The 11,978-nt window shown below is 42.8% G+C and overlaps 2 protein-coding genes across 2 annotated transcripts; both read right to left on the bottom strand.

The window, feature by feature from the left end:
- Positions 1-826: 826 nt before the first annotated feature.
- Positions 827-3,092, bottom strand: LOC117866588 (uncharacterized). The gene is made up of 5 exons (XM_034750830.2): positions 2,314-3,092; positions 2,117-2,193; positions 1,965-2,001; positions 1,712-1,835; positions 827-1,559 (listed from the first exon to the last, which is right to left on the bottom strand). The coding sequence occupies exons 1-5, from the start codon at positions 2,666-2,668 to the stop codon at positions 1,016-1,018; spliced, it is 1,137 nt and encodes a 378-aa protein (XP_034606721.1). The 5' UTR covers positions 2,669-3,092; the 3' UTR covers positions 827-1,015.
- A 5,526-nt stretch (positions 3,093-8,618) lies between these two features.
- On the bottom strand, positions 8,619-11,921 carry LOC117833372 (uncharacterized). Its single transcript, XM_034712832.2, has 4 exons — positions 11,308-11,921; positions 10,011-10,493; positions 9,014-9,526; positions 8,619-8,911 (listed from the first exon to the last, which is right to left on the bottom strand). The coding sequence occupies exons 1-4, from the start codon at positions 11,785-11,787 to the stop codon at positions 8,831-8,833; spliced, it is 1,557 nt and encodes a 518-aa protein (XP_034568723.1). The 5' UTR covers positions 11,788-11,921; the 3' UTR covers positions 8,619-8,830.
- Between the last annotated feature and the right edge of the window lie 57 nt (positions 11,922-11,978).

Raw genomic sequence — 11,978 nt, 5'->3', positions numbered from 1 at the left:
CCATTTAGGATCCAACGGATAAAATCACATGTATGCAAGTTAAATGGTTGTAGACAAAGCATTATCCTTTCGGATATGCCATTTAGTAGTAGTTTCACTTCTTTTCTTTTAGGAGCTATGATGGAGATGCTTTGTTGGCAATATATGATACCATGAGCATGTGCGAGTCATGTGTAGAAAGTCATATGGATCCAGCACAGTACCTGGGTTGTGCAACTGTGCAAGTGATGTGTGGAAAGCCATATTCATCCAGCAAACTATCACACAATTCTGCTTATAACACCAGCATATAAGCAGTGGAGGAAATGATAACAATAGCTGAAATGAACATCGACAACACAAGGTAATACCTAGTAGCAAATACTCCCCCCCCCCCCCCCCCCCCCCCCCCCCCTCCCCCCCCCCCCCCAAAAAAAAATAGTAGTATTAGCATTTAAAAAGCCAAGCTTGTACAGATTTTGATCAGTAATTACTAAAAAATTTTAGTATGGAGAAGGCAAAAACTAGAAAGATAAACTGAATTCAACCAAATGTATCACAAAGTCAGGTAGTCAATCCATGAAGCTAGCTTCACCTGACATATACCCGTGACATATAGATTACCTCATAATAACTATATCTGAACAGAACGGCTAGTAAAATATATATCAAGTTCACTGTCGCAACGAAAATGACAATCATACTTAAAAAGTTTCTATATGTAAGGGATATAAATGTCTACTCTCTCTATATGTGAGTATAGTCGTTAAAAACTTGTTTTTTTTTCTTATTAAGCATGCACATTACTTGAGCAACATTTGCTCTACCGAAGTACTACTTTGGCAGGTATGGTTAAAAGACGACATCGAAAATGAATTCAGACGTAGCCACTTACAAACATAGGTAAACTCAAAAGATCAATACACGTATACATGATTAATAGCTCTACCTATGCAGATACATATTTGTACGCATATGTGTCTTCCTCTACACACACATGGACAAGTACCACAAGATATCACCACACCGCACTAGATCATATGGTGAGATCAAGAGTACTTGTTCTTGTTGGATGCGCTTTCCCTTTGTCCATATTGACACCTAGGGCAGCGCCACTACCGGTCCTCACAAAAGGAGGAGGATACGATGAGAACAAAGAAAGAGATAACCCAGTATCAGTAGCACTCTCCAGTACTTGTTGATCATTATCCCTAGCAGCATTCTCCTCGTCTTCTCTGCCCCAGCTACAACCTGATGATGACCTCTTTATTCTCTTATTATCCTGCCGCCGCGGTCCAATGTCCAATGCAAGCTCAAGATCAAGAGGATCATGGTGGTTGTGATTACCCGAATCCTCATCGCGCAGCAGTGGTCTTATGAATTGATCGTTTTGATGATATGATGAACGCCCTTGAAGAATCGAAGCTGGAGCACTGCTGCAAGTAGCTCTGGCAACATACTGATGAGCACGAGTTGTAAGGAACACATCGGCTTCAGCTGCTGATGAGTAGTAGGGTTTGGATCCAAGAAGATGGTGATGACCATGAAGCCAGTTCCAATAATGAGGCCATGCACCAAACCTAGTTCGTCGTTATAAATCAATAATGATATTATTAGTCAGAACAGGGGTTCAAATCATGTGCTGCGTGCCTGCTTATTATTGACGCAACAAAAAGGCATAGAAATTTAATGGATTTTGTTTGCAAGTGTCCCATGGTCCAACTCCAACTACCTTGCTGACAATAGGGTAGTAGCACCAGTAGTCTGGGCGTGATGCAAGGAAAGACGGCCGAGGTTGTAAACTTGTCGACCCCCCTCTTGCAACTCATGATCATCTCTCCATGAACCACCTATCACTGCAAAGAGAGTAGTAATTGTACTATAATCTTCCAGGTCAGCTAACTAGCCGGGGAAAGTCATACATACTATATATTAACAGTCTCAAAGAACGAGATGTTTATCCAAGAATAATTAGTCTAACTAACCCTGTCCCGAGTCGTCAATCTTCTTGCTCCTATACATCTGAAAATCATAAAAAGAAAAAGGCACATGGTGAGATTAAGATCTCTAACCATGGAAGCTATAGGGATTCGAAAGGTGAAGTGAAGAAGATAGATGTGCAGATGTATACACATACTTGGAGGTGGCTCTTGACATGGCCTATGCTAAGCCCTTTAACGTTCATCAGTTGAAGAACCAGCTTGGGAGTTGCACCTACATATATACAAGAATGAAAATGGATCGAAATCATCACGAGCTAGGTACATGCATGCTAATTCAGCGGAGTAGCTAGCTAATAATTTGGATGGTGAGGTGATGACGATGATCTCTTACGATCTTGGCCGCCGAGCCTGTCGACGGCGCGGAGGAAGCAGAGGTGGAGCTCCGGCGTCCAGCGGAGGCGAGGGTTCTTGGACCGGACGTAGGGGCGCACCGACGACGACGACGACGATGGGTTCCTGCTGCTGTCCCCGCCGCCGCCGCCGGCTTCATCCAGCAGCTCAACCGTGCTGCTATTGCTGGCGGAGCTCCCGTCACGGCCGCCGCCGGGAGGCATATCGGCGGCAGCATCCTCCTCCTCCTCCTCGGCCTCGCCGCTAGACGACTGCAGCTGATGATCCATAGTAGAGCTGTCCAAGCCTTTGCCACTTGCCTCCATGCGCGATGGATGGATGGATGCAGGATGCATCAACAAGCTAATAAGGCAGTAGTAGTAGCAGATGCTGATGGGTGAGCTGAGGTCGATCCAACTAGCTTAGTCGTCTCCCTTGTGACATGCATCTTGTTGCTATTGCATCATCTCAGAAGAAGCGAAGTGAAGGTGAGGTCATGGATGATCATTCTCTATCTAACTAGAACACATCACATATATGTCTGCATGTGGGCGTGTGATCGAGATGGCAAGTGATCCGACCCACCATCTCATATATAGTACATCAAGGAAGAAAGAGAGGTTGGGAAAAGGTGAACTACGACAATTAATCCATGCATCCTAACTGACAATTAACCTTATAGAAAAAGAAATAGTACTGTGTCGACTATAGTCAGCAGTTGCCCTAAAGTCTTTGGCTTCTGATGGATGTTGGTCATGGTCAGTAACTAATATTTTGGTGTGTAGCAGCTTTATCTCCGTCTCTGTCTCTGTCTCTGTCTCTGTCTCCATCCCCATCTCCATCTGGTAGCAGGAGCTAGCAGTGTAGAAGACTGACTAGACGCCGGTTAGTGTGAAAGGCAACGATGGAATCAGTCCCAATATATCATGAGTCGTCTGAGACCGAGCGAGCGAGAGAGGACATGATCAGAGACAATAATGGTTGCAGGCTGGTCCATGCATTGCACATGACATCGATCGATATTCGATCCTAATATATACTCCAATAATCCTGATGAGTGATGACACTAAATAGTAGCCACATGAGTCTGTCGATCTCCTACTATACTTAGTGTCATATATAGCAAATCCAAGTACGTGTTTATATATAGCAAACTAATTTACCAAAAAAAAAAGCATCTTGACGCTAAATAACTGTGGTAACTCCTATCCAAATCATGGTACAATCGATTTATAGTAAATTACGATGTACAAGAATGGATATATCAATTCTAGCAAATCGACTATATTATTATCTGAAACCATTCAAGTTATTGTAACCATTCTAGAGCGTTGGATGAGCTGGTCACAGAATAAGCTATTCTATGATCGGCCGTATACATACACATACACATACATATACATATACATATATATATACATACATACAGACACACACATACTCCATCCGTCTTTAAAGTAAAATCACTCTGAAAAACTTGGACAGATTAGTAAACGTACCAAATTAAGAACTGTGAGATTATTTGCAAGCATGCTCCAGTACGTCGTTGTACCTGCGAGGCAAGAAGGAACATTCAATCAAACAAAAGAAGCAGCAAAAGCAGGTAATAACCCCGGCCAGTACAATTAGGTACAACGGCTCAATATCATGACTCGCAGCATCAATGATTGAGTTTTCAAGTGACAGCTCTGCATAGCTCAAGACTCTGATCAAGGTCCCATTTGGAAGTGGGAATTATATATTACGAGATGCTGATGAGAGCAGAAAAACAAATCATTCACATATGTCTAAACAAAGTACGTCGTACTGAATAACTAGTTTCTAAATTTCAAAAAGGAGCTAGTCTTTTAATTTTCTAGTCTTGTATTGGGAGGTATCAGGAGGAGGCACAAATTTAATTTTTACACCCACAAAAGGTACCAAAATGATGTCTAGTACTAGTGCATACTGAAATTCGGATCGGAGGAATTGAAGAAGGATGCATGACCGGAAAGCTCAGCTCAGCAGATGCTACGGTTGGTGGCTTTTTTTCAGAAAAGTTGAGTGCCTTTTTTCAGTCCGCACAATCACATTCTTATGGATCGAGATGCATGGCTTTCCTAGCTTTGGGCTGGTGCCACTGCTCTGACCTGCCCCATGTCTAGCCACATGCCACGTCAGCACGACAGTGCATGCATATCGTAAAAGAATAGCTATGCACACGACCATTCAGTGGTAATTTTGCTACCTTACCTTTAATTTGGTTCAAACAAAAATGCCACGTTACATCCCAGACAACTCAAGTAGCTAGCTAGTACTTCAAAGATGTCACTAGCACTTATGGTGCACGAGACACCTTAACTGAAATTTGGTAGAATCAAATTAATCTCATGCCACTTTATCTTTTTGGTACGCAATTAATTAATTCCTCTTTTGACTCTTGTTTCTATTTTCGAAATTCTTAAAGACAGTGACATCTCTACCACACATCGAGTAGGAGTACCGTTTAACAGTGTAAATATTAGTTGTTGCCGATTGCTCATCTCATGATTTTGTTTTCTTTCCTGCTGCTTTACCTTTTCTCCATGGGTACATATTTAGACATCATGACACCCTAAAAAAAATTTCAAATTCTTCAATTTGTCTCACTCTCTGTCTGTTTTTATATACAATATAAGATGTAGATAGAATTCACACAATTCTTTTTGAGTAACTCCTGCAATTCAAATCCTCTTTGATTTTCTTTTCTAACCGTAAGTTCCATTTCTATTTGTTTTTTCATTTTATCTCATGCATGTTGCCTCCAACTCCTATAGATAGCACCATTTTATAAATGGGAAAAAGAGTAAAAGCTAACTATTGGACAAAAGAAGCATGGTGTATTACGCCAATGTGAATCTTCACCTTTTTAATTAATGCCAATTGTGGTACACAAGTACCGCACAACTCACACGGTTCAACTCTTTTATTTTCCAAAAGTGAATCTATCAAAGCTAATGGTATTAAGCCTTGAGTTTCGATCTAGATCTCCCAGAAGTGATGTTAATTGTGGTTACATTCATAAGTAGCTTGGTCCATCTTTATCCCATTTCATATATGTCTGAGGATCCGCATAGCCCTCGATCTATGTGTTACTTATCCATTTTTACATTTTTTATGCTAATGTTGGTGACTGGAGATAACTTTCTCAATTATTCCTGACCCTATGAAGCTTTACTGTTCCCTGGGATTGGCTTTGGGAATCCTCTTTTTTGCTTATCCCGTCTACTTAATAATTTGACAAGCTCATCACCTTAAGCACTCATGAAATTAAGTCGAATCTCCTTTGTTAATGGACCTATACTAATAAAAGGAACTAGGTCGTCTATAGAAGTGGGAAAAAAGGGGTGATTTTGACCTAAAAGTTCAAATATTGAGCTATATGTTTGGAAGAATTATATTTTTTATGCCAGCAGATAGTAGAGTAGGACTTGTTACTTTCTGAAATTACTCAAACTTTACGGTGGAGCGAGGGACCATAGCTATAATTTGTCGATTGGGATCAACTACATGCGCATATATGTTTGTGTGTACCGCTAATCTGTTGATAATGATCACATCATCGAGCACACACACTACTCGACCATTGTGTCAGATTAGAATTAGTCGTGTGCATTAGAGTGTGTTTGGTTGGAGAGCGAGGTGGGATGGAATGGTTCCTTGCGTGTATCAACTTCTTAAGACTTGAGCAGTGGTAGGGTGTTTGGTCAATTAGTTAGTAGTTAAGCTGCTTCAGTTCGTTGGATGTGCCTTGTTGTGCATATATATAATGTCACGTAGTCCAAACATAATACAAGAAACATCTTTGATACATTCACTCAATCATTCATTAATTTGTCCAGCAAATTCGTCAACCTGACCTGTGTGTGTGTTGCCTGCGTCAAAGCTTGGTGGCCGCCTCACCTGTACCTGCTGAAAAAAATTCCACTCGTCTGCGAGCTGTACGTAGCACCTGGATACAAATGTCCCCATCCCCTTTGAAGTTGGATGGTGATTTTCTGTCCGTAGTCCAATCCAGGCTCCAGAATACAGAAATTTCACACTTTCAGTTTGAAAGTACTAGTATAACTGTTCCAGAATATTAATGAATGAGAAGGACGGATCTGTCCCTAGCTCTATGTAGTATATGATAGCCCAAACAAGAGCTCTATTGTCCAACAAATGTATGTGATAAGGGGCTACTCTGTATAACTTTCACATCAGGAAGAGTACTAGACATCCAGTTTGCATTGTCACAGGAAGAGGAATAGATTATGTGACTGACTATGCAGCAGGGATCATATATAGCAACATAGCAAGGAGTGTACTACACATGCACAGCAGCAACTAACCTTACCTAGGTAGCTGCCATTGCATGCATCTCCATGGATAATCGTCGTAGGTTCACCCATCAAATCAATCTATTCTGCCAGTAGCTGTCACACCTGATTTTAGTGGAAAACCGAGTGCATCTCGTATGTGTGCTAGGATCAAAGTTTCACACATATGGTAGACATCATGAGTGAGTAACCACAACCACGTCATAACTAAAGAGAGTATTAAAGTAAACGCACGTTTAACTAGGAAACGTAAACAAAAGCTTCAACTCCACAAACAACTGACTGGGGGACTCGCCTAGAACTCCTCAAAATCTCCAGTAAAATCCTCAAAGTTCTCTTGATCTGAGCAGCAATCTGAACGTTGTAGATGCAATATGTAAAACACAAGCGTGAGCACATGCTGTACTCAGCAAGACAAAAGAATATACGACATGCAAGGCTTTATAAGGTGGAAAGCTGACAAGGTTAACTGTAATTAGCAATTTTAGTTGGTCAAGTTCTAGTTACTAGCAAATGTAATTTTATACCAACCCACAATTAATATTGAGCAACAATATACCAAAGGCATGAACATAAATAAATAACAACAAGTTGATTCATCTTCAAGTGAATTAATCATGTGAGGGTCCAGGCTGCTCATGACTGTGAGCACGGCTATTATAACAGTTCTTGGATACTCTGCAGAGGTTGTACAACTTTACCCACAATTCGTGTTTCCCATATCGTCCGGGTTTGCAAGGCCCTTAAACACTTCCAAGGTGAGTGGCTAGTGATTCATTATGAGGTCTTCACAAAGTTTACTCAAATACAAGACAATCCGCCACTGTTCGCCTAAACGGTCGTTTAGTCCGTTTAAACAGCATTTAAACTCTAAACAGAGGCCTCCCGTGTTATTTAGGCCCTAAACCGTGAATTAAATGGTTGGACCGTTTAAACCCATTTAAAACGTTAACAACCATCTAAACCGTCTAAACAGAATCGAGTTAAATGTGATTAGATGACTAAATGACCATTTAATTCATAATTTAGTCAATAGGAGGATTACAACTACTACAATCAACACTAAACTAATTAGCATCGTAAGTATACGAAGTGTTGTGGGATTTAGATTTCTTCCAAAAAAAGATTATTTGGTAGAATACTTACATTTATATTTGTAAATATGTAGAGGCAATGCTAGTTTCACAGAGAAACAAAGCTTTCTTTCTTTCTTTTTTTTTTTGAGAACAGAAACAAAGCTTTCAGTAGGCATAACATAAGCATTTTGATTCACACATGTAATTGGATGAAACTGACACAAGCACTGCACAGATTCCGAAATTTCTCATCACAAAGGAAGAAGACACAACTCACGCATTGCTAGGGCACTTGAAGAATCTCTTGCCGCGATTTTTGGTGTGCTTGACGGTGAGCGCAATGAGCCTCACGTCCCTGCACTCCGGGCAATGTATCAACGGCAACCCCGCGACTTGATCCACCGTCGGCGCTGGCAAAACCCTAGCACCAGCGCTGGACCTCCGGCTGCGGGCGGACGAGGCCTGCGACATCTATCCTGCACCGAGCGAGCGAGCGTGGGCCGAGCGGCGCGCCACCCACGGCGAGCGCGTGGCAATGCAGGCGGAGAGGCGGCCCTATGGCGGCGGCACAACGACAGGGCGAGAGAAAGCCCCGTCTAGTTGCGTAGGGGAGTGGACTCACACTCACTCCATCAGATTCAGTCCATTAACCAAAATGTCAAGGGAAATAGAAAAAAGAAATAGAAATCATTAAAACATGGAAAATGGCAAGGAAATCAAGGTGTCCACGGCAGGGTCAATTTTGCGGAGCTAATGTTGAGAGCGTCAAACTTGCGGAGCCACACGGAGGGAGTGTCAAAAATCCAAATTTCTCTTTTGTTTCCAACCACCATTAGCTTATTCACGCAGCAGATCTTTATACAACATAGTTTCATCAAGTTCAGTCCAGAACCTTGAGATCAGCAATGGAAACTGAAGCTCCCAACCACTTCCCTTTTGTTTTTGTGCTTTACAAGTCATAACATCAAATCCACAAGCCAGCACCTACGATTTATCATTTACAGCGTGCGAGGTAAGCTCTTGCCAAAAGGGGAAAAAATCTGAACAGCGAGAGGGGGGAAAAAATACAACTATTCATTTTGATGAGAACATCTTGCCAATGAAATTAGGGTGAAGCGAAGTTAAACTGTATGCCTGTCTTTCCCTTGTCATGGTCAAACTGTCTCAGGATGTGGCAGTAGTTTACCTAGACAAGAAGAGAAACACTTACTTAGCGGAAATAAGAAAACAAAATAACGTGCTTCATTGATAACTTCAGTGCCGCAACTGAAGAATGTCAAGGGCAGACCTCTATGCGAAACAATCTCGTTGGCACAACTACACCAAATCCCGCAGAACTCCTGAATGTCTGTAGGAAGTTGGTAAGGGGAAATTTCCGCAGATCACACTCAGTTAATTTACCAAGATTTCCAGCACAGACGAATGCATGGCCATGAATTCCAAGATCCCTGAGCGGCTTCAGAGGAATATCAAAGGACAGGTCCGCAAAGGCTGTCACCGCTATGTCACCTCCAAGACCATTTAGCTCAGGAGAAGTGGAAGCACCGTTTTCAGAATTATTGGGGTCACAGGTTCTGAGTTCTGTAGCCCCAAGTCCTCTTGTTTTGAAGCCTAAGAGTGACGATGGTCCACCCAAGCGGCATACAAGAGACCTGTTACCCCCCAAGTAAAACCTTTCTGAAAGTGGTGATACAGATCCTGTGGATCCCCTTTCCAATGGATGGATGACTCCTGCAGCAACTCCAGCATTGAGAGCACCATTCAGCACACCCAGAGGCAAAGCCACTTGAAGATCAAATTCCTGACAGGGAACCAAAAAAAGAATGAACATGTCCCAGTTCAAATCAGTTCAGTTATTAATAAACAGAAGTACTGATGTACCGTGCACTAGATTCTAGGAAATAAAAATGATGAAATCATTATCACTGAAATTTAAAGTAGTTGTTATTTGTGCTATGAAAAAGGACTGGAAAAGGGGATCTACCATTTGGATGCTTTAACAGAGCATAGAACTTTGAAAGCTTTTAGACCTTGGCCAGTGGTCAGACAACAAAATGTATATCTAAAGGAAGAAATGTAGACTGAGCTCAGTTTGCATTGTTAGTAGTGATTGTGAAGTTGGCAAAGTCGGAGGTACAAATGTGATACAGAATATACGTATTAAATGTCCAAAGATTCATAATACTATCGAAGAAAAAGGTCGGGATTCAATTATAAGGTGTAGTGTGTAAACTCTAGATTTCAAGCAACTCAAAGGATAGAGGACAAAGGAAGTCAAGATATACCTGTCTAAGAAACCGTGAATATTTGCTCCCTGGTGCAAGACCTCCTACTTGAGAAGACGACAGAAAAGCATATCCACGTGTAGGCCTTATGCTTGAGTCCCTTTGGTCAACCGTGTAGGCATACTTAACAGAGGACAAAAGGCTATGTCCTAACTGCTCTTGTACAGAATTGGATGACATGCGTGCTGGATCAGTTAATTTTCGCCATGTCAAATTGTAGGCAAGGTTGTGGTTCATGGTGGAGAGCAAGCCAACAGAAACACCCATTAGGTGTTCTTTAAGTGAGGACTTTAACCAGTCCTCGGACAGAAATGATATTCTAGCCACCAGCGGAGTTGGTATTGCTCCGATTCTAGGCATTTCCACTCCAGCACTTAGTTCTGCTGTCTGATCTAATTCAAGGGCACCTGCTGCATCCCAGGTCTCACAGTATCCAAATAGGTTCTTCAACTTCAGTGAACCTTCCAGTGAACATGATCTAGTCTGCAAAAAGGTTTACATGATCAAAATTGGTGAGGCTTGAGGAAGTAATTTGGGAACAAATTGGGGTCAATCATCTGATGCAGTGATACTAAATCATCAGCCATCATGGCATCCTACACCATTAAACCTATAGAGTAGGTTCTGCAGATTGATCATGTTATATGATGGGGAATGCATGAGAGATATCCTGGAACGATTTTCATCCAAGCTATTTTGTGGAGCGTGTATGACTTTGGCATAGAGGGATAGAACAGAACACGCAAAAGTCTTGTTATACAGAATATTAGAAATACTGCAATGCTGTACTAGGAAATGCAGAAAACTAATCGATTTTGCTCCGGAACCAGAGCAGTGGGAGTCAAGAACCAAAACCACATATCCATTCCACAATGCACCTGAAGATAGCCCAATCCACTCCCAACTAAATGCAAGAACTACATGTTCCATTTCTTTTCGAAACAAATAACAATAAGGTAAACAGGTACAACTCAATTGTCCTAGTAGTCCTTTCCATCGTCCAAGACATTGTACTGATACTAGCATAACACCAGCTAACATCAAAATTATGTAGTGCGGGCCTTGTCTATTCATTTTGAAAGCAAGCACATAGGTAAAGTCAAATAAGATTAGATTCTGGTGTGAGGTCTGTAATCGATGAAACGGTTAAAGAATGTAAAGCCCAATCAAAATTGGTGAAGCAAAGTAGTGACGTGGATGCGCTTGAATACCATATGAACATTGGATCACGCAAGAGAAGACAACTCAATTCTGTAAAAGAGAAAAAAAAGGAGACATTCTTGGCTGGATGGGGTACCTGAGTGTTAGCGAAGACGCCGAATTCAGTGGCAGCGCGTCCGCGGGCCTCTGAGACGTCAACGAGTACGACAACGGCGCTGCCGGGGGTCCCTGGCGGAGGCGCGTCGAGCGTGATGGAGACGGTATCGAAGGCGCCGAGGCGACGGAGGCGGTCGCCGGCCGCCGCGGCAGCGCGCACGAGGTCTCGCACGGTGGCGGCGCGCGCGAGGTCCGTGCCCACTGCAGCCTCGACCGCAGCGCGGCGCGTGCGGGTGCAGCCCCGGATCGCGACCTGGTGCACCCGGATCCGGACCTCATCCGCGGTGAGCCGCCGGAGCACGGCCTCGAGGCGCGCCTCCTCGGATGGGGATGGCGAGGATTCGCCGTCGTCGTCGTCGTACTCGTCGGCTTCGTCGTCGCCGTCGAATTCTTCATCGTCGTCGTGGTCGTGGGGGGTGGAAGGAGGAGGAGGATGGGTGCTGTCGGATGCGGTTGCCATTGGACTGACAGACTATTGCAAGTGTTGAAGCGGGCGTTTGTCAGTTGAGAGGCAAGCAAGACTGAATGTGAATCCGAATGAACCTGTTGCTTTGCTTCGCTTCTGAAGAATGACATGCTTCTTTTTTTTTAAAAAAAAAGAATAACATGTTGCAGAAGAAAGGGCCAAAGCAAGACTTGGCAAATGGTGAA

The sequence above is a fragment of the Setaria viridis genome, chromosome 8 (genome assembly GCF_005286985.2).
Source record: "Setaria viridis chromosome 8, Setaria_viridis_v4.0, whole genome shotgun sequence".
NCBI lineage: Eukaryota > Viridiplantae > Streptophyta > Magnoliopsida > Poales > Poaceae > Setaria > Setaria viridis.
Note: the sequence above shows the minus strand (reverse complement) of the source record. Positions and strands in the feature narration are given on the sequence as shown.